Source organism: Symphodus melops (assembly GCF_947650265.1).
Source record: "Symphodus melops genome assembly, chromosome: 22".
NCBI classification, from domain to species: domain Eukaryota; kingdom Metazoa; phylum Chordata; class Actinopteri; order Labriformes; family Labridae; genus Symphodus; species Symphodus melops.
Window position 1 is genome coordinate 7,186,551 of NC_136712.1, and position 27,801 is coordinate 7,214,351.

Sequence of the window (27,801 nt, forward strand, 5' to 3'; positions counted from 1 at the left end):
GCTGTTTTTTTGTTCTGTCTTCCCTTGATGCTGTTACTCCCTGGCTTTTTATTCTTTTCATCCGCTGCCATGGAGATTGTTCATCCTTGATTTTTTTTTTTTTTCCTCCAACCAGCACTTCTTATCATAACACTGATTCCATTCGCTATCTGTACGGTGAATGAGTCAAGAAAAAAAAAAACCATGGCCACGATGTTATGTACAACATTCAGCAGGATGACATGGGGGAGCTTGATTGCTTGGATTAATGTTAGGTTCCTTTTTAATTGGCGCGTATTTATTCTGGGTTCTTACCCCTTGCTCCCGTTTGATTGGCTAAGGGTGTGAGCAGCTGTTGAGGCTGACCTATGGTGAATCTCAGTGGGAGTTGTTTCTCTAAAAGTGATTAGTGCGTCCCTGTGAGTCCCAATGAAATAGCATTTTTCCCTCTCGCTGATCGGTGGGTCCTAAATCATTTTTATTTGAATATCTCTTGCGCTAACTAGCTTAAAACGGTTGGCTTTATAAAAAGACTGGTAACCAACACGCTCTTTTTTTTTTTTTTTTTTTTTTTAACCGCACAATCATGTTTTGTTTGTTTTTTTGTTTGTTTTTTCAGCCGGCATGCACAGCTGTTGGAATACAAAGGAGTGTATAGTGTGTATAGGCATGCACTGTAATAGCTCTGCTGTACCAGTGCAGTTATAGCAGGCATTAAGCCGTTCCCCTGTATGCGATCGCTGCCAACACCCAGTTGCCAGGGGCTGCGCTCTCCCCTGTCTCTGCGATGTGAGATAATGTAATCTCTTGATTAGAATACTCATTACGTGAAATGAGGTTTTCTTATTCACTCACTCGTGTTATTATTTCCTGACCGATTGTATCAATGTGAAGGCCCCTCGTCCATTGCGCCCTACCGCTCGCCGTTTCTCTCATCTCTTGCTCGCTCGCTCCTTTTCTCTCTCCTTCCCTCTGCATCTTCTTTCTGCAGCATTATCCCCCCCTCCCCTGTCTCGGTATTACAGACTCTCCATTTCCCGATACCTTGTGCATGCCCTTCTTGTTCGTTGTAATTTCCTTTTTAATCTCATTATCTTGCTTTATTTCTTTCTCCCTCTCTCTCTCTCTCTCTCTCTCTCTCAACTCCCACACTCACTTTCGCCCCCTTCGTTTAGCCCACTCTGTCCAACAGAGTTGCATATCAGCAGTGAGAGATATTAAATTCCTACCGCTCCCACGGTGGCTCTGTTAAGTTGTATTGGCTACCGAGTCAGTTCTAATCTCATGTCTTATGATCCTTAAAAGGGCAGATAAATGCACAGCGTTTGTCAAATGTGGCTCTGCTCGCTCCTCGTTGCATGTCCAGGGGGTTTCACTTCCAGGCATTCAAAAGCATTAATCTGTGTGCAGGTTTGGACAGAAGAATATTGCACATGAGTCTAAATTGTTCTGACATAAACAACTTCAACAAATACCTGCGATACGGCTTAAAATGTTATTTTAATCTAAGCATGCACCAATCAGATATCAGTATATTGCCCGCTTAGCCTACACAGGAGCATACATATTACAGCTTTCATTTGCAGCCCCCCCCCCCCCCCCCCTCCCTCCCACACACACACACACACACACACACACACTATACACACCAACATGTATCTGCATCCATAAAACAGTGTCAGTAACTCCCGATATTTTTTTCAGAGATTTCTCTGAAACATTGTCTGTACACAGTAAACGGCTAACAAGACGCTATTAATAGGCAAACAATTCAAAGTTGATACTGTAACTCAAACATGCGTGTTCAGCCTTACATTTACCCAGAAGTCCTTTCACAACATTTGCCGTGCTTTGCTTCGGTGCAAATTTGAAATTATAATTTTTATTTTCTTAAGCTATGCTGCCCCGCCTCAACAGAACTCCAGGCCCCCTCGGGGGTCCCGCGCCACACTTTGGGAATCACTGACCAAAAGCAAACAACAACAGTGCGATGCTATCGTGGAGTGCAACAAGCGTTTGCAAGCGTTGAACTCGAGGTGCCTCGTTTTTACTTTCTATTCCCCTTCACACTTGAATCATTTGGATCCCGGCCTGTCTTGCACCTCTTACATATTGCAGTTCACATCTCTGACATGCACAGAAACCCTCTTGGTAGGTGTTATTTTTTTTTTCCCCCCACTTTTGAGAGGTGGAGAAACCGCGTTGACCTTTCCACATGACATACCAGCAGACAGATGCCAGAGCCGACAGAAACACAGGGGTGCGCACCCAGTTTTAAGGCCTCTGCGGTGAAGTGCCGTTCATCAATACGTGACCGGGGCTCTGCGGGCTTCGAGTGGGGAGCAGGTAAACAAGCTTTTGAAAGTCAAGATTCATGTAATGGTTCTAATCCCTGGTCAGAAATGCTGGAGATGCAGCTGCTTGGTGCTGATTTCAGCGTGACAGTTTTGATTCAAAAGAATAGAAAACGGAGCATTTTGTCTGCCACATCACAGTGTTTCACGTCGTCTGCAGATTTCGTGTGAGTCCATCGATTGATTATTCACACCAGCATTGAATTTACATTTCTAAGTGTACACAACTGCTGCCTTTGCAGCTCTCTGTCTTCTTATGATTGCCTTTTTCCCACTTTCCATCAGAGAGCGTCATCTTCTTCAAAGTAGTTTGAATTATCAAAGAAATCGTGGTGACTGGAATTTATGTGTATCCATAAATATGAAACATACTCCCCTTGCCTTTTCACAAATAAACAGTAAAGTAGTAGCAGCAGCAGCCTTTGGAGGCTGCCAGGTTTAATTGGTGTTCCCTGAGTTAAATTTAGTCAAAACAACATCATGTGCCAAATGTAAAGTGTCCTTTAAATAATGAATAAGATGGCAATTAGAGTGTGTTTTCAGGTAACTTGAGAGCTAAATAAAGAGATCTCACTACATCAAGCCCAGTGGGTTTTTCCTTAAGATACAACTAAGTGTTATTCAATGTATACTTGGCACAAAGTGTGTCTCTTTGTACTGTCTTCCGTCACCCTTTGACCTTGTCCTACCTCCGGTTTTAGCCGTGCAAGTTTGTTAATTAGCTCGCCATCGGCGCATTCTGCAGGGATTTATGGCTGGGTGACTGCGTGCCGTGTCCGTTGTCTGCTGCGAGTGTGTGACCGGAGTGCAAATCACACTTTTAATGAGTCTCTCAACAGACTTTGTGCCTGCATTCAAAAATATGGAAAGATGCTGAGTATCTGGCTTCTGAAAGGACTGATTTTTAGATCATAGAAACACCACCAGAGAACGTTTGAATATTAACGTTTTGTACCGCGGGAAGAGATAAGAAAGCTGAGGTTTTTTCTTTAAGTGTGCTCAGAATAAAAAGTCATACATTAAAAGCAAACCTTGATAAAATTGACTTGCAAGTACCGGTCCATGCCTTACAATACCCTTTGTGACACCAAACGGTTAAGTCCTCTCTCTTTTCTGTGCTCTCATATTCTTTGGCTTTTGGGAAATCTTTAAACACGTTGCTTCCATCTGTTTCTGAAGGAAACTTCTTAAAGGTTTTCCTTTTTTTAAAAAAAAGAAGTATTTCTCACCACGTTCTCCTCCTCCGTCTTTTTTGATTCAAAATGAAGCTTTAACTGAACAGTCGTCATGAATGAATCATTTCATTGCGACAGATTAACCAAGACAAAGACAAGGTGTTATGCTAGTGGCAGAAATATAAAAGTGGCTTCAATCCATCGTGCCTCCTCTCGGCTCATCAGCAGCATGAAAACGAGGCGAATTGGACTTAATTAGATATGAAGCATAGACATCGCTACGTTGTTCTCGCCCAACGTTTTAATCAATGTGTCACATTTATTCTGGCCTTTCAAAGCCCTGTCATATTTACATTTCGCTGAAGCACACTAAAGTCTCCCATCTCTACTGATCTGTCCCCCCCCCCTTCACACACCACAATCACTCCAGGCCGCAGACTTTGTTACCTGCTGACGTATGAGTTAGGCACTAGCACACGAGTGGAGTGAGGTTGGACTGGATATCAGCACGGCCTTGTGCCCACCACCCGCTCGATCGCTCGTGTGATAAGGTTGAGTGGTCGATCCCACTCGACCTCCCCAACCCACTCCATCTTGACAGTTACACGAGCAGATAAAAGTAGTAAAAATCAACAGCCGATTATTTTGAACTCGCATCAACTCAGCAAGCTCTTCAATTTAATTGAATCTACGCGGTTGATAAACATCGCAAACATTCTTCTTCTTCATGAACTCTAACTCCATTCATGTTAATGGTTAAATCAGTGAAATTAGTGAATGCTGTGTGATGCTGAGGGGTCTGATTGACTGATAATACGGTAAAACACGGTCAGCTGTAAATGTCAATTAAAAGTATTCCAAACTCCTGACTTAGAAGGAGTCATACATATTGTCCAAAGTCCCCATGATGTTGTACAAGACGAAGTGAACTAACTTCATGACTGGATGAAGAATGGAATGACTCTGCAGAAGGGTACACAATATTGGCTTAAAAATAATAAATATCCAGCTAAATCCTTCAGTATTCTTCTTCAGCAGCAAATGCATGATTAAAGTCAAATCATTCAAAATGATGTGAGTAGCTTCAACAGTTTGAAATCTGCTCAGAGATTTTCGGGGCTGTCTTGGTGTCGATTTATTAATCATTGATTGAAATCATCTTTAACTTGATATTCTGTTAAATTGAAATTAAATTCAGTAGTAAAAATACATCGCCTTCAGTCTATTTCAACAATGAGACTATATGATATCCATTTAGGTTAAAGTTACATTATAAGTAGTCTTTACTTTGGTCCTCTGTTTTAAATCTGCAGTTTTCTATTAAACATGCAGTAATGCTTGTCTTTCCATTACATCCCTGGCACATGTTCTTTTTTATCATTAGGACCATATTATTCCGTTTTCTTCTAATGACTTCATTTCCCATAAATCCTCAATTCATTTTATTGCTCTTTTGTTTTTTATTTATTTTATTGTTTTTCACATTTTACTGATTCTCTCTCTTTTTTTTTATCCTTTAAAAAATACATGTACATATATAAGTCTCAATTGAATAGAGCCACAAGTAAAAAACTACAGATTTTAAAAGGATAGTATCCATAGAAACGCACTCCACACTACAAAGTTTTGTATTCTATACTGTCGCATTTCTTTGTTGTCGTACTACATACAGACGTCTTCACATCAAAACTCCAATGGTAAGGACACAGCAAGGACACAGAGAAATAAAATGGGTTTTAGTGAACACGCAGGCACATTTTCCTTTCCTCCTGTGGACAAGATAGCCTTCAAAAGATTGACTAGATGCACTACACTCCAGGTGGGAACCCCCGCTGGTTCGTGGTGGTTCAGTGCTGTGGCTGAAGCTCTGTCAGAACTCATGAAGGTTATTGAAGTTTCTGGAGCACAATCAATACAGGGTGTGTAAAGAAGACTTTCTTCGGCGGCCAAGGACACTTTGGACTTCAACTTCAAGCTAGCGGCGAGGGATATCAGTCGATATGTTTTGTGACAAGACACCGGCCAAGAGATTTAGCAGGAAAACAGCCAATTTCAATAAAGCCTAAAGAAAGTGACAAATTGTGGAGCGATTGTTCTCCCACCTGCTTTGAGGCGGCTCAATAAGAGGGAGAGGATGGAAATGAAGTGATATTTATTTCTTTTATTTGAGCTGATTGGCTGCAGAGTTCATGCAGCGACAAGTGCTCACCTGCAAGGCTTTGAGTGAAGCTGTCTTAATTGAGCTGATTTGTGGGGTGTTAGGGCCCTAATGGACAGGATGGAGCATGAGGATACACTTTCTCCGGGCACAAAGAGGTTGCATCAGGACTTTTAGTTTTGTAGAAGCAGATGGGAGTGCTGGTAATGAATTACAAAGGCAGACCGTGATGGAGCTTTTCTCCGTTCATATTAAAAGAACTTAGCACTCAGCCTTGTGGGCTGATTTAAGTTGGGACCAGACCCAAGCCACTCAGGTGCTCAACATGGTTGTGCAGTTGATGGAATTACATTGATTAGTCGTTGTGGAAATCATTTTCTTTGTCAGGGGAGCTCTTGAAGTAGTTTTGCGTGTACACCCAATCACACAGAAAAGCAGCAAAACAGGCACACAAATGTTAAGTTTAGGTGAACTCAAGGGCTCAGTGGTCGCATCTGGCGTGAACAGCTGTTCCCTATGTGTGCCATTTCCACGTCCACCATTTTTTTCTGTGATCTTACAGTTTCACCCCTGAACATAGCTTTGGAGTTTATAAGAGTAATATATTTCCAACGGCTCCCTGAATACTGTCAGTGTCGTCACTTACCGTACATGAACTACAAAATAAATAGACTCTGCTCGGGAAGCTCAAGGGGACAATACATTTCTTTAAACCGTCTTGTACCTTACCTTACTGCATCGTGTCCCACCATATTTTATATTGCATCACATTGTATCCTTGAATCCCACTGAATGTTTGAATGCATCCCTGTCGTTTCCTTGTTCCTTTTTCTTTGACTTTTCCTGCTGTATTGATGACCTTATTTCTGATTCTTTCTGTACTTTTTTATAAGTATTTAATGAGCAGCCTGCTCATTGACGGGGGACACTGAAAGGAGTACGATCGAAGCCTCTATCTTGCTGCAGTGATGCGGACTTTTATGAGATTTCCTGCTCGGCCTAAAGTAAATAGAATGAAGAAAGAACTCGTCCAGTGTGTGCAGCATTCTTCCAGGTGATATGAATAGATGTAGGTGGTCGTCCAGGCCAATAATTTTCAGGTTTCCTCAGGCTGAGTTTTTAGTCTGTAGGTTATATAGTCTTGTTAAACAAAGCAAATATCAAGGGTTATGTTTCTCAGACATATTGATTTTTTTTTCAAGAGGTAAGGCATTATTACAAAAGTGTGTAGAAAGAAAAAAGGTCTTGAAAAATCAGTCTAGTATGTTGTATTTAACTGGAACATTTTCTTTCTAAGCTTTACTCATCTGAAATGGTTGTAGGTTTCAACCTGAAGCTCATAGTGATAAAAGTGCATTGATGTCTTCTGTGCATCATTTCTGTTATAGTGGCAACACTGACCCGAACCCTATCCTTATAACCTGCAGGAAATATGTTGTGTCTTATTTGTATTTAGAAAATACAGTCGATGCCATCAGTCAGCTGACAGAGGAGTTGACTTTGTAGAGAGAAGTGAAGCAGTTGACTCATCGCTGTGCGTATTTTAACTCTAAGAAGATAATATCATTTACAACATAACGGCTTAATTAGAAAAGATGTTTGTGTGACTCATTTTGTAATCATGATTTATTAATCAATTCAAATTTAGCAACAGACGTTTTTTTTTTCCACAAACACGTTTGTTACAGTTAAGTTATCTTTTTTTTTCATAAAGAGTTTATACAGATATTTTTTCAGTCTCTCATCATCTTTCTAAAGATAAATCCTTGGCTCCTGCTGCTTGTTCAGTTTTGCGGTGGAATCATGTGATGGAGAAAAGTGTACTTCTGAAAGTTGTGATTTGCTGATGCCAGATTTGTGAGGCCTTCTACCTTACCTACCTCACTGAAACAGCACAAGGAGATACTTACTGAAAACGAGAGGTACAGACAGAATTTTTTTTTTTTCCAAACCCTCCTTGAAGGTCTAACGCCAGCAGCAAATGGTTGTTTAACTCACTGTCATGGCATCCTTCCATTTCCACTGCCTTTCCTCTCTCTCTTCAGCATACTGGTCCGTGTTTATCCTCCACCTATAATCCTTTGCTCTTTCTCTACTGCACAACTCTTCACCTCTTTATCTCTCCCTTCAACCTTCCCTCTCCCTCTGGTTTGCGTTCAGCCTCTCATCCCTCTTTTCCTCTATCTTCCTCTCTGTCCTAGCAGTCCAGTTAATTGCCTCCAAAGTTCACTCTGTCTCTGGGCTAATGCAATTTAAGTAGGGTCGGAGCCCCTTCATCAGCCCAGCGCTGGCATTTCATTAAGTCCACTTGGGCGTTAGCTTGCAAGCAAGTGGAGGTTTCGCTCCATCAGCTCATCATTAGTAATTAATACTCTGATAGGATTAGCTGCAGCATGGGGCTAGTGGCAAGTGGAGGCCCCGGTGTTGCCAGTTGGAGAGGGTGTGTGCGATATGGCCTCCAGCACTGCCTGTGATGTGGGAGAGTAATTGTTTAACAGTAATAGCACATGTGGGGTTTGTATGCACATGTTTCACTTTAATATTTACTTGAACATTTGACACCAAGAAAAATGACAGAAGACACGCTTCACGAAGAGTGGGGACTATTTATTTATTTAAGATTTATTTTTGAGCTTTTTGTGCTTTTATTGGAGCGACAGGACAGCGATGGATGGAGACAGAAATCAGGGAGAGATATAGACTGGGGATTGACATCCAGAAAAGGAGTCACAGGTAGGATTTGAACCTGGGCCGCCCACGTTGAGGACTATAGCCTCCTTATATGAGATGAGCGCACTAACCTCTGCACCTGACAAAAAATTGGGCCTGAAACCTCTGAATATAATATATTTTTTATAAAAGCCAGTACATATTTCTATAACACAAAATATTTTGTGCGTTTCCTATGGAATAAGAAACATTATATAATACTGTAATATATATCATTTCCATTGGAGTTTTTTTTTCCCACATGAAATTTTATGAAAAGTGATAATTAGCAAGTCTTAGCATGCTAATACCCTGAACTTACATCGTGAAGCAATTTATGCCTTTATTTCTTGATAGGATAGGACAGTGGATAGATTCAGAAATCAGGGAGAGATAGACGGTGGGTGATGAAGTGGGAAAAGAGCAACAGGTTGGATTTGAACCCGGGTTGGCGGCTTTGAGGGCTTTAGCCTCTGTAGATGGGGCTCGTTCTCTAAAACCACGCGGCTTCTGGTGCTCCTTACAGGCTCTTCTTTATGCATCACTATAATTCAGTTGTTTTTCCCAAAACCTTCCACATGCTACCTTATTAGCCACAGTGGATAGAAGCACATGCTGCTGCACTTAGATTAACATCCATGCTAGCATGTGAAGGCTTTCCCATGCATGTCGGGGGTTGCTCTCTGCAGTGTTAATGACATCATTACCGTCGCGATGGATCTCCATCTGCTTGGCCATTACTCCTGTCCCATTCTGGGCTGACCCGCACTGTGCCTCAGAATTAGACACACACGGGCTAAATGGCCCTGCTAAATTATGAAGCTATTAGATATGGGAGGCTATTTTAGAACATATGTATTCACACAGAGAGAGGAATGAAGAAGATGAACTGAGGTAGACAGAGTAACAGAGGAAAAAATAGAAAAGTGAAAAATGAGAGATGGAGGACCAAGAGATTTTGAAAAATGAGAGCCAATGAAAGCTACAGAGGGAGCGTGCAGATAGAATGATAGAGGAGAGGAAGTTAACTTTCTCCGTCTGCTCGGCGTTTCAGTCTGCTTGTCCTCGGCTATTGTTAGAAATTGATAAGATTTTTATGAAGCTTGATAAGACGTTGATGGATTTAGCCATAGATCATGCAGACAGATCAGGGGAAAGGATGGCTCACGTTTTTACGGCAGTCGTCAAACGCACCCAGTCTTATCAGAATCTATTTTTCGAACTCAAGAGTTGGATCTTCTTTGGTTGAACGATCAACAGCTAGCTATACTGTTCACAGTAAAGGCACAGATCCGAATTTAAAGCATGCGAGAAACATGCCCGCATGTGGACTTTTTTTTTTTAACTTACGAAAGAAGAGCACGCTGCTCAAACAAAACTGTCCCATAATCCATTGCGTCTCTCAGACTATCCTCCAGAACTTTTTATCAGCAAAAAAAGAAACTGTACATTTCATATGTTCCAGATAAATATAAAGATGTCTATGGAGCTCTATCAAAAATGAATGAATGTAAATTCCTGTTGAATATTGTTTATGGACAGATAAGCTTGATGCTTGCTTATCCACCATAGTTCCAGCCAGAAGCACATGGCCCGTAGGTTAGCGTGTTGCTAACGGCAATCTGGTGGTCAGATGAAGTAGGCAGTATGCATTGTTGGAAAGTCTAGTGGGCAGTATGTTAGTAAGTAGTTTATGGACACAGCCAGTCTGTTGTCTGTCAATTTTACTCCTAATGTGCATTCAAAACAAGAACACAATGAAAGCTTCTATCACCAATAAAACACCGCATGAGGACTCTTTGCAATTCCACACTGGCTTTAGATTTGGTTTGAGGTGAGCTCGATGGCAAAGCAGCATAGTCAGTCAGTCAGTCAGTCAAAAATGTGTGTTAATGCGGCTGTTTTTCTTTTATCCTTTTAAACTAAGGAGCAGATCTGCAGTACAAAGGATTTATAGATGGAAGGGGTACTTCTGTATAAGTGGATGAAGTAAAGAGCGCAGATGGGCCGAGCTTCCAGGATATGATTTTGAGTGGGAGCTTTGAAGTCATTAATAAGCTTTACTACTTCCCCACTTCATTACCTAATTAATATTAACTGGAAGAATATGATCAAATGGAGAGGAGCATTAAGTTGATTCTTTTTTACTTTGCTAAGACTGTGTTTAAAACGATCACATTATGTGTTCGTGATCCTTTTACTAATCTTAATGTGACATTATACGAATCCTTCTTCACCTCATTGTCTCAGTTCATCTGTTTTTCTTCAGGGACTTCCTTTTTTTTTATTGTGACTGTAGTTTTTAACAAAGGGCCCTGTGTGTTGTTCAGGTTCTGCTGATGGAGTATCTGGATGTGAAGAACAGCCGCAGTGCCACAGAGCCATCAGCTCAGCTCTCCTATGCCAGCACCGGCAGTGAGTTTGCAGCCTTTTTCGCAAAGAAGAAACCACAGCGTGCCAAGCAGTCCCTCTTCAAGTAAGGATCACACCCTTTGCTCTCTGACCCCAGTTTGACACAAAATAAATGGGGGGGGGGGGACTTGTTCATGAAGCCTTTTCACACATGCCCAAAACTCCTGAAAAGTTCACAAACTGTTTGGCGTGGGCTTCAAAATTTAAAGCCTCAGCCCTTATCCAGAGTTTATCCTGCCTGTACACAGAGGCGAGCTGATAAATGTCAGGAAAATTCACCATAAGCAAACACTGAGGACGGTAGTGGTGGACACAATAAAGATGCTTTATTCTGTTCCTTTCCACTCATTCGTTTTTGTATTTGTCCAAATACACGGAGTATCGATACAATACAATAGTATGTCATCGTAGCATCGACCTTCTTGCTTTGTCCCGGTAGATTTAATGGGCAGGACAACATTTAACAGTCTTCAAAATAACACAATTATAGACATATTTAATATATTATTGGTTTAGTGTTAATCTGCTCTGTTCTACATCTCTAGTCATTTCTAGTGCTCACGTAGAAAACCTTTTGTCCGTTTCGCAGGTTTGAATCATCTTCCCATGCCATCAGCATGAGTGCTTACCTGAGGGAGCAGAGACGAGAACTGTACAGCAAGAGTGGAGAGCTACAAGGTGAGGAGGAAGGAAGGAAGGGAGGGAGGTGGGGGGGGGTCATGAACAGAGAAACAGAGAGGACAGAAAAAGAGTGTGCATAGAGTCGACTCCTTAACAGCTGGATGGGAGAAGTGAAGAAGATGGGAGGGAGGGACAAGAGAAGGGCGCAGGAGGTGTGAAAGTTGTTGACGTAGTGGTGAGAAAAGGGAGCGAGGGGTTGGCAGAGTTTGCTGTTTTTGCGGGAGGGGAAAGAGCAGCTTGTAGACACAGAGGGAAGGTCGAGGTCACGGCGAAGGATGAAGTGAGAGAGAGAGGTTATGAAAGAAAAATAAGAAACTAAAACAGAAATAATTGCTAAATGTTCAGATATGAGGAGATGGCCAACAGATGCTGTAGAAGCTGTAGAGTGATTCGAGTAGACGGAGAGGTAGAACAAGAGCACGAGGGAGCAGAATAACAAGAGGTGCAGTGGAGAGAGGAAGGGCACGATGCAGGTCGAGAAGTTACACTCAGGAAAAGAAAGGAGTGCGGTGAGGGAATCGGGGATGGAGCAAGAGATTGATGAGAGGCGGAGAGCAGGGTGACTTTGCAAGATCCGCCTACAGGGAGAGGCCTTGAAAACCTCTCTCTCTCTCTGTCTCTCTCTCTCACTCTCACACACACACACACACACACACACACACACACACACACACACACACACACACACACACACACAAGAAAGCACAGTGAGTGAGCTGCACAGCCAGACCCTCGAGAGTCTGAGCTACTCCTTCTTCCTCTTCTTCCTCTCTGTGTGTCTCTTCTCACTCTCCGGCTTTGTGTTTCTCTGCCTTTGACCTTGAGGTTTCAATCAGCGGTGCCTGACAGCGCTGTTTGTCTGCTACTCTTCCCGATTTTCACCCCGAGCTCCTCATTGACTCTATTTGGATAAAATGTGCCGCAGACAGAGCAGGACAACAACAATGCCTCAATACTTTCAGAATTATCTTTTGACTAAATCTCCATCATGACTTTTGACTTTTAAGCGAAAAGCGAATTTAAATACTGAAGGTATTTCTACTTTTTTTCATGAAGCAACCTGACTACACTTTTTTGGCCAAACAAAAGCCAGTCATACAGTAAGAAGTCTGTCAAAGTATGCAGAATGTAGCGCTCCAGCTCCCCTGGCCACAACAAGAGCAGCATTGATTAACTGAGGATAAAGGAAAACCCCAAATGGTCTTCAAATAACAGCTCACTTCTTTTTTTTCGTTTTCTTCCATCTGTCGGCGCCTCTGAAAGAAAAGAGGAAAATATATATATATATATTTTTTTTTTTTTGACTTGCTGAATGCCTCGGAGCGTTTATAAGAAGATGAGATTTCTTTGGGCTTTCATTTCACCTGTCACAATACGTCGCACCGGCCACAAGCCTCGGCCGGTGCCTTGAATGGCTGCAAAGAGATTGAAAGAGTAAGAAATCATTTAGAAAGTAAAATAAGTCGGCTGCGATGAAGAGAGGAGGAGGGGGTGGGGGGAGGGGAGAAGATGGAGGGAAGCAAGGAAGCAGAGGAGGGTTAAAAGTCATTGTTTTCATCAGGGTCCAGCGACGAAGCCTTTTAGAGATTTCTGAGGGAAGAAATTAGAAAAAGTACGCATCAACACAGTGTGGATGGGGACTCCCCCCCCCCCCCCCCCCCCCCTCCCTCTCTCTCTCTTCAAATTAAACTCACTGTGGGGAGAGGAAAAGAGTTCAAAAGGAGACAGGAGTTGATGAGTTCCTCTGGCTGCAGGATTACTCAACACTTAAAGCTTAGTCATGTGTGTCTCTTCTTCTCTCCACTTTGGAGTTTCCTGAACTCTCTTTTTTTTTTTTTCATTCTCAACAGTCTGCTTCAAGTCAATAACGTTATTAACTCAGATGCTCACCAACACAGCCACGGGAATAAGACTTTGATTGTTCCCTCTAAATCCAGCTCTGCACCGTTCAACTGAGGAAGAAAAATGGTCATGCACTAAAAAATCTGAACAGTGTTTTTTTTTTTTCTAAAATTTCTCCCTAAAAAGCCTTCGCTAAATTTGAAGCATTTTGTACTTCTTTTTTTTTTTTTTTTAAATGACACATCCAGTCCTCCTGTATGCAGTATATAAAGCATGTTTTCATAAGAGAGAGGTTGCTTTGTGTCTTTAAGTTCACCGATCTTTAAATAATAATCAAAACAGCTGTGTGTATAGAACCTGTATTGATTTTATACCCTTTTCCCAGTCTTGTATCTCTAATGGCTTTGAAATTAATCTGTAATATCTGTAATTTACGTCCCCAGAGTGTTATAAGGAGCCGCCATATATCATTACACGCATGCACACAGCTTCACAGGCGCATATCCACAAGCCTCACGTACACATGCAGACGCTGGGGGGGGGGGGGCCTAATTGCTCGCTCTCCGCAGAAACACGTCTCGTACGCTTCAATTAATCCAATGCCTCATCTAAAGACTTTATTACGGCTCCGTATGTAACCACAGCTGGATGATGTGTGCAGAGCGTATGTAGGGAGATTGCCATGTACTGGATGTAGTTTTCTCATATATGCTGCAGATCCTCAGCTGTCAATGTGTTTGTACCCTCCACAAACTGCTTCCCAAGAATCAAAGAACCCCCCCCCCCCCTCCAGATTCAATCACACTCCCCATGAATAAATTATGAAAGTAACAATTTTCCAGCTATAGTTGTGTTAGCCTGTGCCCAGATTCCCCCGCTTGTTTCCCAGAACCCTCACCTTCTGCTTTTTTTATTTTTTTTATTGCCTCTTTCATGTGTGCGTTTACTCCAGAGTGCCCCGGTGGTCATCCGAGAGGTGGATATATCTCAGTAACTGCAGCAGTCTTGCACCACACAGAGTCACAGTAATGCATTTACAGCCCTTATTTGATTTTTATTTCTCTTTGTGTCACGCCTGTTCGTTGTGTTTTTCCAGATATTGCCTGGCCTCGGGGCACGTTTGAAGTAACCCCGCCCCCCGACATGTGACAGCTGTTCACAAAGCCAGTCTATCTCCACATGTCTGCCCTGGATATAAACAAACACACACACTTCCCACTTTCCCCCTTTTTTTCCCTGAAGGCATTGTACATATACAGTCGTACACTTTCTCTCCCACCTCTGACTCCCCTCCCCTCTTAAGATGTTTTCATAATCAACTCCATTCCAAATCTATTCCACACATTCCCTGCTCTCCTTTTGATATTCAAATAGACATGTTTACATGTTGCCCAGCAAACAAAACAAAAAAAAACAGTCTGGCTGAGTCGCATACTGCAGGAATCTAGTTACAAAGAGCTCTCGTTCTCTCTCGCCCCCCCCCCCCCCCCCCCCCCTTTACATCTCCATCTCAGTCTGAGGTGTGTGGGGGGGGGGAAGCAGTGCTGCATTAGAGGTTTCTTGTATATGTATAATAGCATCATGCTCCCATGAGAGGATGAGGGGGGGTCTGCTGTGGTTCAACCAAAAGTGGTGTTTCTTGTCAAGCTGATTTGTACCCCCCCAGTGGGGGGCGCAAAGAAGAGGTGCAAATGGAAAAAATGTCTAGTGGGAGATGAGGGAGGAGGTGATGGTAGGTGGGATATCAAGGGGTGGGGCTAACAGATGTTGATAACCGTGTGTATGAGTGTGTGTGTGTGTGTGTGTGTGTGTGTGTGTGAGTGTGCGTTTGAGTGCGTGTTGATTGAAAGTAGCAGACACAGCATGTTCCTGCCAAGTGGTGTGATGTTGCATACTTTGGCTAAATTGGGGACTTGATTACTGGCAGTGGGATGTGTTCTGTTTTTTTGTTTTTTAGGTAAAAGTCTATTTTGAAAGAAAACATGGACATTGTAAAAATAGGATCATCAGAAATTCTATCGCCCCGTTTATGTAACCAGTTCAAGGTGGGATATCTATAACGCCTCTCCTTTAGTGGAGCTGTGAACGTGAAGCTTTGGCTGCTTGTTGACTTGTAATGCGTCTGATGCTTTAGCAACACAAATCCCACACTGGGAAACCAATATAACGCCGTCACAAAATCAGTACAAAAGAAAGAATTCTATAGCTGTTTGTGCTATTGACTTCTTTGCAGCCTTGCTCAGTTTTCATTTGAAACTGCAAACCTTATTCCTCGTCTGTTTTTATTTGAATGTAAAATCCTTCACCTGCCTTTTCAGTGATTCTTTTTTTTCCCTATCATTCATCTTCCTGATTGGTTGTAGGAATTCAAGGATGGCCGTTGTTCACTCATTATTATGGAGTGATCAATACCCGACTTTAGCTGACCTTGCAATTATGATTTATCATATTCATAAACGCAGTCTTAGGTTTGGAGCTGCACTCGGCCGGTAAAAGCGTCAATAATTATTAAAGGATTATGTCCCTGGAGTTTCAAAGACATCTGCTTTTCTCTGATTGATGTCTCTCTATTGAATTCCTGTTCTCCACTTCATGCTTTATTTCCTGAACACTGATGCTGTATTGAGATTTGATGTGAATGCCTGTCTGTCTTTACAAGGGTCGAATTGGTCTCTATATTCGCTACGTGGTCAGTTGTAATAGATTTTAGTTGTTAATTAACTCGTACATAAAAAGCATCTCGGTATAGATTCACAAGGACCCACATATGTAACTGACGATGTAATCATGTCAATAAATCCCATATTTAAGTGTCCCGCATGTCAAAGAGAGACTTCGCAGTCGATCCGATCCTTCTCTTATTTCCCCTGCGGGCTGACGTCTTGGATATGAAAAACAAAAGGCAACCCTTTTTTTGAAATGAGACACGTTGTAACGCCGCAGGCCAACCCAAACATTTAAAATTACATCTCGTGTTCTGTAATGTGAGAAAATGCATCCTAATTTCCATAAATGTAATGTCTCTCTTTCCAAACGCATCTACATGTTTTCTTATTGCCAAACAATTAGATTTATCCGGCGTTAAAGAGTTAGGAAAATTATAAGCTAAGAAAGTTGTGGAAATAACTTTCTTACGCTTTAGGACTTTGTTTCTTCTTGCAAAGCGAAAAGAAAACCAACTTTTTATAGAAGTGTAAAATAAGATCACACTTTCTGTGTACTGCTCCTTCAAAGTGCTGCTATTTCCTGTCAAATATATTTCCGGCCATGCTGAGTAATGTACATGTCACATCTTGACTGATGAGGGCTTTTCTCTACGCCACATGCGGGCTCCACAAAGTGTGCGTCTCAGATTATGTCATGTTGGACACGCGTGTGCTTTAACTGCACGACACGTCGGAATGTCGGGAGAAAACGAGACGATTCCCTTCTTCCTCAGGTGCCTTTACCTTTTATGAATGGTCCTCTTGTAGCAGGGACACAACTGTATTTGTAGATAAAACACGAGGCAGCCTTGTTACCAGACAGGCCATTACTGTGAAAAGCCTGTATCTGTGTTGAGCATGAAAGCAAATATGGAGCAGCTCTGCATATTCAGGCAGATACACACACAGTAACACGCGCACGCACGCACACAAAACTGCAGATGTCCTGTTGTAGCGCTCACTACTTATTTTGTAAGTGTTAGCCTGGGCTCATCATGTTCAATTTGCTCATACATAGATTTCAGCGAGGTTGATTGGTTAAAACATTAGAGATGTGATTCTCATCCTCTCCTGTTTCACGACACGCACGCACACACACACACACACACACACACACACACACACACACACACACACACACACACACACACACACACACACACACACACACACACACACACACACACACACACACACACACACACACACACACACACAAATGTAGAGTTAGATTCTCATCTGCAGTGGGACCAGTGATTGAATTACAGTAGCTGTGGAGCTGAATTAGAGGGGAGCCTGGAGATAGTGTGGAAAACGCACTGTGACTTGTAATAATAACATCAGCTCCTGACTCTATTGTTGTTCTCCAAGTCTCTTGTCAGGCAACTACAGGATTGAAGAAAACTATTTGCACACACTAATTTAAAGTCTGATATTACAGTTCATAGAATCTGAGCTTTCACAATATGTTAGTAAAGCTACCAAAAATAAGCATTTCTATTAATGAACTTGTTACTATTGATGCTATTTTCTTTCACATGTAAGCCTGTTTTTTTCTTGCTAAAGATAAGTTGGCTCCCATCTCCTTGACAAATATGACTCATACATGGGAACCAACACACAAAGCAGTATCACCTGCTGCTGTGTTTTTCTCAGCCAAAGAGTGAGAAGTTCAAACTGAACTGCAGCTCTGCTTTACACACTGCATGCATGTCTCATTCAGCCTTTGCCAACATGCCCCCCTCCATACTTGACCACAAGACCATTCTATCTGTCCAGTCAATGTGTGATCAGGATTTAGTGAAAACTCCAGAAGAAACGAAGCCTTGCGTTCCCCCCCCAAAGATCTTCGATGACCCCCATCCCAATCAGGAACCATGGTTTAATGTAAACTCGCCAAGACAAGACAAATCTGCAACTAAGAGTGAAAAGATGAAGACCAACAAAGGTTCGAATGAGATAACGAGACATTAAAAGCAATCGATGTACAAAGACTTGAAATGACAGAGGGATGCAGGGGACAACGGAGGGAGAATGGAACAAGGTTGTAAGAGTTTACACAGCGCAGACGTTTAATCAGAGAGAGAGATAGCTTGGTGTATCCTCCCAACCTGAGGCTAATTTTAATCAGCATTGCTCTTGTCATTATTGGCGGCTTTGACTGTCACCTCTGTGTTTACTTTTAATCTCCGGCCTGCTGATTGAAGAAGATGGAGGGATGAACAAATGGAAAAAGGAGGGAAGGAAGAAATGATGGAGGGAAGGGCATGTGGGACTTGAGGCTGAAGAGACCTTGGCACCTGCGCACAAATCTTAGTCGCCACAGATAAACACACAACTTGAGTGTCTAAAAGGTTCTTCCAGGAAAGAAGGAGGTCTGCAGTGTTTTGTCGGGTTCCCTGCTGAGTCCAATCAAAGATGTGATGACTCGTGGATTTCTGGACGATTAGTTCTTTCATTCTTCTCACACACACACACACACACACATACACAAACACACACACACACACACGCACACATACTCAATCACTCATGAGTAAATCTTTTTGTTGTGGTTGACAGATTCAAGAGACCATGGCAGTATGTGTTCGAGCCCTCGGTGATTGAAGCGAGCAGAGAGGTGCTGGTTTATTCCAAAATATAAGAAAGCCCACTTGGCATACCTGAATACTATAACGGCAAAATCTGGTCTTCTGCGGTCGTTCCTTTCACGTTAGTCTTGGTGTTTTTTTTTTTTTTTGTGTAGCAGTTAGAGAGCTGGTGTTCCTGCCATTCATTCTACTGAGGTAAAGATAAATATTTTTAATCTTATTCTTTCCCAGAATGCATTTCTTCACGATGCATTCAGCTAAAACAACCACCACATCCAAAACTGCCTTGTACTGTAGAGCTGTTAGCATGACCGGTGTAGACTGTTAGCCTTGAGCCTTAAATATTATACAAACTCCACTGCCACACATCACTACATTTGGTGTTGAAATTAAAAAGACAGTTTCGTAGGTTGTCTTCGAGAAAGGAAAAAAAAGAATTCTTCTGCACAATAAATATTCATTCTGTTACCACAGTGCATTGTTGTCATACCGGCGTGAACAGATGTGCATTCATTAATCTGAGGACCAACCAGAGACACACGGTATGCCACAGTGACGCCTTTTTAATTATTAATCCAACTCAATTTACACCTGAATTTATTTATACTATCATTTATTTATACCGTTTATTCTCCACTGAGGGGAAGATTTGATCTCCTGCTTTGGGGAGCAGCAGATACCATCCCGTCAAATTAGTTTTAATAATAGAAGGCTCTCATTAAGAACCAATCAGACATGAAGACAGTCTGAGCAGGATGGGGCTGTCCAGATTGACCAGAGTCATAAATTATTGACATGCAAATGGTTCCTCAAGGATCAGCAGATTTGGACTTGGTGAAAATGTAGACAATATCCAATAGTTTTCTGTCAAAGGTACGTGCACACAGATGCACACAGAATATTACCTGGACTGATCGGTCTTAAACTAATTTCCATCGCATACCAGTTACAGAATGAAGTCATTGAGTATGGAAATTGGATTATTCCACAAGGAGCTTTCTGTTGCAGTTTAGCTTGAAATGTGCAGCGCTGGCTAGCAGCACACATTAGGGGCCTCAATCAAAATAAGAGCACTGTCTGATTGCTTTTCTTTATAGGCCAACAATTACTGCACAACCACGGAAAGGTGCACATAACGCAGAATTTGAAATTGTTATGTTTGAACTTGAAACATCAAGAAGAGTGTTTTTTTTTTGTACTGTGATGGTAAAATTCGACTTGCGTTGCCCTTCCTGGCATAGCAAATTGTTTTCACCCCTATGTGACCGTACTGTGTGTGGAAGGGACATGATTGAGAGTCGATTACACCCAATCACCCAATCGCCCTCCTGCCAGTACCAATCAGAATCCAGCCGCAGCGATCACAGGTGTCTTTGATCCTCTTGAGATGACACTAACCTGGCTTGGCACGTTGCTCTAAAGAGAGATCAGAAAGTGTGATCACAGTTTCTTTAGAATAGTTTTGTATTCAATAACACACATTTAGGATTTATGTAGCTGGCCTAATAGATATCTGGAAGGTCAGTTATTTTTTATGTGAAGTCAAATACAGTTGTATTTCTTTATGAAGACAATAATAGTAGGTACACTTGAGCAGAGGCACTTAAAAGCAGCAGATTGAAAGTGACAAACAAATAAAATAAGGTTAAAAATGAGTGTCTGCAATTGTAAAGGACATGTTTTGTAGATATTGGCACATTGAACACAGATATCACTGAGATATTTTGCAGTAAACTTTATTATGACCAAGTTCTATATTTGCTACTCTGCTTTTTTTTGTTGTCCATAAAAGGCACACAAATTTAGATTGCGGACACGAAGCAGATTCAAACCACTTGTAAATTAGGGATTATGACTGTTCGGTTCCCCCCGTCTGTCTGGATTTTCCTCATCTCGCCCTCCCTGACACACTCGCAGATGCATACAGAAACACTCGGCTCCCAGGGGGGGGACGTGGCTGTGTGTTAAAGAAGGCATCACACGTTTATTCTCTTCCTGCCTAAATCTGGGCAGGGCCGGAATTCATCACAGGATCAAAACCCGTTTCTCATCAAACCCAGGAAAGTGTGGCTAATGCAATTTCACTAAGTCACTGCCTGACTTGATTACATGTGGGCTGGGGGCGCATGCTAAGGCACCGCGGGGGGCTGGACGGTTGTCACTCTTGAGTGTGTGTGAGCATATGTTACCCATGATTTGGATGTTGATCCATATATTTTAGGCTCTCTGTACCTTTTAAAGTATTCAACATGTATATTTAAAATCATTTCACCCCCTAAATCCGCACCTGTTGGTTTTGCACATCCTTTACCCTTTGATATTTTGAAGGATATCATTTGCGTGTAGTCTGTTTAGGTGTGTATGTTGCAGCGGTCCTCGGGGGGGATTTCAGGCAGATTTGGCCACATTAGAATGTGTCACTTCTTTCCTCTCCAGCTTTCCGTTTGCCGTCCCACTGAGCACCACACCTCCCCACACACACACACACACACACACACACACCCCTCCCACTAATCCTGGATCAGACCACACACCGAGGGACACCCATACAAACAACTCTTAACGAATACTCAGGCACACACACACACGAGCAAACACACAAACAAAATGGCTCTGTTAAACATTATGTGGAGGAGAGTTCTGGCAGCAGTTTGGTGACATCCCGACCTGAAACCGGAGCCGCCCTGTCACATCTAGACACCTCTGAAGAGCACCATGCATATTAATGCAGGCCTATTTAATATTCATCTGTGCTTTGCCTTGTTGGCAGCTGGTCCCAGACCCCGCGGATCAATGAGGTCTATTCCTCGCTCCTTTGTCTGACATGGATGCAGATGTTTCCAGCATGAAATTAAATCAGTCACTGTCATCAGGTATCCGCACGTGGTAGTCAATTGAGTGCGGTTGCTGGTTCCCGGAGCAGACAGGTATGGTTAATATTCCCTGAGAGTGTAACTTCAGAGTTATTCGTGGGAAGTGGAGTGGTTTTCAAGTTGATGACGTGGAAACAGAAGTTTCGCCACGTTGGTGATGAGTGGAAAAAAAGTAGAGATTGCGAGGGAGGGGGATTATAGCTGGCAGCTTTGTTTAGGAGCCCGCAATTGAGACTTAATTGAATTGGCACTAAAGGATGGATGAATGGATGGAAAGATTCAGAAAAAGAGGGAGCATTGCACCTCCTTCTCTCGTCTCCACGTGGCAACATGAATGTAGGCAGGCATATTTCATGGCAACAGATCAGAATCAGAAACCCCTTGATTTAGAAGTTTGAAGAGGGAGTGAAAGCTTCCCTTGTCATTTTAATGAAAATACTCTGGATGTTGTCTCCGATTCTTTTCAGATGAAACATGTTCCATTAGAAAATGTATTATGGCGCGGGACGCAGGGAACAATGGGTTGATATGCATTTGAATGCAAGGCAAGACAGGCTGTGCAGGTAACGCGGAACGGGCTTTCGCACTGTGTCGAAGTCTTTTTGTGTTATATCACACGGGCTTTGCAAGGCCGCATTGGACATGGAAATGGAAAAGAAGAAAACAGAGCGAGGCTTTGTGCCAGACTCGAATCTCACCATTTCAGAACACACATACACAAACACACTTTTTTTTCTTTTTTTTTTCCTTTTGGAGACCTTATCAAAGCTCGGATCATAGTCTTGTTTGATTTCCATCTCTCTCTTTAGCTTACCCTTTGCTGTACACTTGACACCACATGTCACCTTCTTGCCTTGTTCATGTATTGCTGAGGGTCATTGGACTGAATCGTAAACCTAAATGAAGAAATTCAAATAGATAACATTTTCTCCACTGTGTAGAGGCAGTACTTTTTTTTTTCTAAATGATTCTTTATATTTGTCATTATTTTAAATTCTATTTTGTATATTGGTAATTGTTTCTCATATTTTATTTCATTAAAGTATTTTTTATTTTAGCCTTGTTTTCTGTTTTCAATATACACAGAGACAAATTCCTTGTTATGTAAATGTACTCGGCAATAAAAACGGTTCTGATCTCACCACCTCCCTGCTTCTCCTCTCCTCTAACCTATTTGCTTGTGAACACTGCATAAACATATACATATGCATTCATGCGTGGTGTTCTTTCAGAACCTTTATACACAAACACCGGTAACAAGGCAGACGATCCTTTTTGTTTTTCCGTTTGCTGTATTGACCACGAGTTGCAATTTCTTCTCCATCAATTATATCGATTACTTCAGGATGAGTGGAGGTAATGAGCTTCGGTGTTCTCTCTCTCTCCCCCCTATGATATCCCCCCTGCCCCCTTCTGCAGCCACCCCCGCTCCTCTCTGAGCATGTAACACGGCAATGATTTTCTGATTAACCCTGTTAGCTGTGGGGTTCACCCATGCAGTGATGCAGGGACTGCAAGGTGTGCTGGAGCTTGCTGGATGCGTAAGATTTGTGATGGAGAGGTGGGCTGCTTGAATGATGTGCTTATTAGGGCTGTAGCTGCACTTCACTGATTAAATATTACAACGTTTGAGTTTTGAATTAAAAAGAAAGAGAAAAACATATTTCAGGTGGAAACGTGATGGTACCTTCCCCGTTGCTTACAGAGCGTTCCTCTAGAGATTGGTTCTAATTTGGGCTCTTGTTAAAGGACACAGCATGATTGATTATGACGTTTTGAATCTGGGTGGTCCTGTTCATATATTTTTTTAAACGTCATCCTATGCATAAGTCTTGGTTAAAACACGTGTTATCTTCTTTTTTTGTTTTGTTTTTTCTAGGCGGTGCTGACGACAACCTGATTGAAGGAGGAGAAATGAAGTTTGTGTGCAAACCGGGAGCGCGGAACATCACCGTGATCTTCCAGCCTCTTCTCAGGTAATGACACTGAACACAAGGAGACCTCGGTTGACTGTGTAAAAAGAAATGGAAAGAGGCAGCGTGGCGTCACCTCTTGGGTTGCGAGCCCTTACTTTGAAATGCTGTCATTATCGTGTTTATGTGGAACAAGAAGTGACTGTGATTGGACAGCAGGCTGGATACAAATTCCCACGTCTGTCTTAGTTGTGGGGCGTCGGTAGTGGAGTCTGGTGGATCACATGTCTCCCTGCTTTTCAGTCCAGTTTTTTACATCAAGACTTGCTTTTGCAACCAGAGCTCCTGCCCCCTGCTGGCAATGGGAAACTGTGCACATTTACAGCACTTAGGCATTCGCTTCACTTTTGAAACCAAGAAGCTTTAGCCACTTTGTTTTTTATGCAGCCTATGACTAAACATTTGTTCAAGTGAAGTTTCAATGTGTTTGTAGTTTACTAAGAATGCGTTCTGCCGCAACAGAAGTCTATAGCTGCTTATTTATAATGTACTGCTGCCTACTTGGAATGGGCAAGTGCTGAAGTAGTGTTTTAGTGTAATGACTGCGGACAGAGTCACAATGAACGAGCTGAGTCACAATGAAAGCTCAATTAAATGATAAGCAAATCATAATTTCAAATAAGCCCTCACTGTAAAATTGGACAGTGTTTGACTGTTACTTTAGCAATCTGACCGCTGACGATTTGGTTATCTTAAAGTTGTATGCCGTTGTGCTGCGAGGACAAACTGCCTTTAAGGGCATCTTAAACACCAGGATGTTCTCCTCAACAGCATTGCTGTCGCTATCAAAGGGCCTCACTTTCAAAATAAAATAAAATAAAATAAAAGCTCCTGAGTGACAGAAAGTGTTGTGCTTACTGACTGGCACAGTCTGAGCAGGATACCATTAACTTTACGAGATACATTTGTGACAAGATCACTGGTGTCATACTGGTCTGCCAGAGAGCGATGGCCAAACCTCTTAAGACATATGAAGGCTAGGAAATGACTCAATACCAGTACAATGTTAACTAATTACATTACAAGGCCTCTTAGTGACCATCTATCGATTTTGACCTTTTTAATGTTTGGCGGCATATCGTAAATCAAACGTGATGTGAAACACTACTCCTTCAGCTTCAAATGTTTGGCTGATACAATCGAGGACTCGGCATTCAACTCCCACTCTTGCTTTTATTCCCCATAAAATGTGAGTACTGCGAAGGCTCGTCCTTTGTGTTCACGTTCTGTCGCTCTGGTAGTTTTCTATACAGCACTGTGTTCCCAGGCGAGTTGTTCAAATCTAATAGTGAAGCATTTTAATCGAATTGGCCTCCATACAGTGATACATTACCTTCTGGGATCCATTAAAACCGAGATGTTTCCGACTTCCACTCTACGGTGGTTGGCATAAAATGTCAAATTTGAATTCAAAGAGGCAGGACAAGTGTGCATTTGTACACAAAAAAAAAAAATGTTTTAAGTTGGCGTGTTTTGACTATAAAATGATCTCAAATACCTGCCGACCTCTGGCTTCACATATGCTATCTGGGTAGTGACTGTATTATGAAGGAGCTAACAGGATTTCTTATTCTACACTCAGATTCAGGGATTTGAAATGAAATTATTAAATGCTAAAACCGAATGAGAAAAACTGATATTTCTTTACATTTACTCCAACGCCTCCTGGCATTTAAACCGATACTATGCCATGAGCGTTAAACACTGGACTCACTAAACTGTATTGAATCCCAAGGAATCAGTCGGGTCACTTCGTTAAGCTCGATTGCACTTCATCTATCATAGCCATTCTGCTCTTCATCACAGCCCCACTTACCTAAGCTGGGTTGTCAGTTGTCATGTTACCTTGTGTTTGATTGACTGATGCTCATTGAAAGCAGATTACTGGTAGCAAAGAGAGGAGGGACCGCCTGTACTCAATATGTGTGTGTGTGTGTGTGTGTGTGCCTTTTTTTCACACACACAGACACACGCTGACTTTCAACCAACTGTTCACTGAGGCTCCAACCAAGCTTTTGTCTGAACAAATGACCAAAAAATAAAACGGTGACGATCTTTCTGCCAACCTCTCCCATGTTGTCCGTAATGGTTCATATCAATCACGCCAAACTGCCTCGCACACGGCCCCCCCCCCCCCCCCCCCCCCTCTCGTTCTGCCCTCCTCAGACTTCCAGTGCCAGTGGAGCGCTGTTTTCTTGCAGATGGTTTTGTGATGGCAAAGCTCTGGCACACCGCTGATGGATCACTGCACCTCCTGCAGCCGGCCATGCGACTCATGGCAGCTTTAATGACAAAGGCCATATGGGCTCGCAGCGCAGAAAAATCCAGGGCGTATGACACAACAAGGTGTAAATGTTTTTGATCGTGATATATTTTTTGTCTTCATTGTGCACTGAGTCTGCTTTTTCCAATTTTTGTTTCATATCTTATAAGGTAAAAGTAACACTACAGCTGCAGATGTCAACATCTGAAATTAATTATGGTAATGTTAAACATCACATAAGTATTTACTTGTGTTTTTTTCAGTAAAATATTGTGTTAAACCTCAGGATGAGAACAATCTGTATATTAGATCAGTATCATGAAGCAGAATCATCAGAGTATCTCGCCGCCTCTGAGCCTCAGTTTGACTCAGTCCCGATACAGGGTCTTCATTATGTACTATATATGTCATGAGCTCTCCTATTTAGTTCAAAGCTGCTCTGGAGCACGTTGTATCCACGGTGCACTCCTGAGAGTTCCTACTGGGAACACTGTGGAGATATCAGGTGCCACGGCCACTCAGCTGTTAGACTACTCCAAGGTTACGGCTTGTTAGCGTTTCTGCTTTGGACGGGACGTGTAGAATCAGCCGAGAGTGAGCAGAATAACATACCCTCATCTCTGATCCAGAATGTGCTTGGAGTGATTATACATCCCACCTGGTCTTGGAATGCCTCGGGCTCCCCCAGGAAGAGCTGGAGGAAGTGGCTTGGGAAGAGGACATCTGGGCTACCTCAGTTAGCCTGCTGCCACTGTAACCTAGCTGTGGGTAAATGCCAACAATTATGGAATATGATGAAAAGGTAGATTACTTTGTGCCACCAGGAAGTAACTTTTATCAGCTTTTAACATGCCATCAGGTGTGCATTGTTGCATCTTTCTGGTTCTATATAACCATTGCACTGACTATACATAACACATTTTGGATTTGTGTGATGTCTGGTTTAGGCTTAACAGTCACCAAGCTTGTACTAATTTAATGAATAAGATTGGTTCTTCCCTTACAAGTACATGCTATCAAACCCAAATGTATTGGAGCGTATAAGACACCCAATGTTTGGTCGGTGTACGAGAGTTATGATGCATGTAGCAGCCAATTTGGCTGGACTTGTTGGGTCTCCTGTTGACATTTAGGTGATATTTACACCCTTTGCTTTGGAAGATGTTGGCATTTTGAACAGCTACAATAGCCCTCTAATCTCACCCTGTTCACCAACCAAAGGATGACCAGGCCAAGACAAGTCTTTATACTCTGATATTTTATGTCTGTGTGACACAAAATATGTGTTTTTGTAAACAGCCTAATCCTCGGGTCTGAGTCTTTGAGTCTTTGTGTTGCCATGTCTTGCTTAATTAGTAAGTAAAGTGTTATCAGACCCAGTTTAGGAATATGGACAGCTCTCTTGAAAACTTGCTAGCTTATGCTTTACTAATTTCCTTTCTAACTGACTTCATTTTGCTTTTTATTGGCTGTCTTTCTCATTACTCGTTCTGACTTTAATTTAATTTTGACCCGTACTTTGACTTCAAGTTTTAGGCTTGATAAGTACGTACGTTTCAGTCATTTTCTTTGATTATTTACTGCGTCTTAGGCGGAATTGATCTGAAACCTTTTATATCTTTTTTGTTTGTGAGCCAAGACATAAAGAAAACTTCGACGTACCCCACCGCTTCTCACATAATGTCTCATCGGTGACATTGAACATTTTATAATCCATCCAGTACGCAGCTCTTTGTGTCAAATCCAGTGCAGCTCATCAGAATACTCATGATAATGTGAAGAGGACTAAATTCGTGCAAGTCCGTAGTCGAGTGAAAAATACAGAAAGAGAAAAGAGTCATAAGGTTGGAGACTAACAGGGAGAGCGCTGGGGGGAAGCAGAAAGTGAAGGACAATGGAACGAGAAATGAAAAGATCGAGGAGCGGACAGAAAGCCAGATGACAAGAATAAGGACAGAAGGGCTCTGCCTCCCACCACCGTAGCCTGTGGTGAAAAATGGAACACACCATGATTCGGCACTAATTTCACTCCCTCATTAACTCCCCTCCTGAGCGGCACACACAGACCGAGACAATTATAAAGAGC

The 27,801-nt window shown here is 42.2% G+C and overlaps 1 protein-coding gene across 1 annotated transcript in view; it reads left to right on the top strand.

Annotated features, from left to right (window-relative positions):
* Positions 1-27,801, top strand: part of exoc4 (exocyst complex component 4) — a 93,247-nt gene that overhangs the window by 13,699 nt on the left and 51,747 nt on the right. The window contains exons 9-11 of the mRNA XM_079335176.1: positions 10,706-10,851; positions 11,377-11,465; positions 23,359-23,455. Of these exons, the coding sequence (XP_079191302.1) occupies positions 10,706-10,851; positions 11,377-11,465; positions 23,359-23,455 (332 nt within the window). The remainder of the gene's footprint in view (positions 1-10,705; positions 10,852-11,376; positions 11,466-23,358; positions 23,456-27,801) is intronic.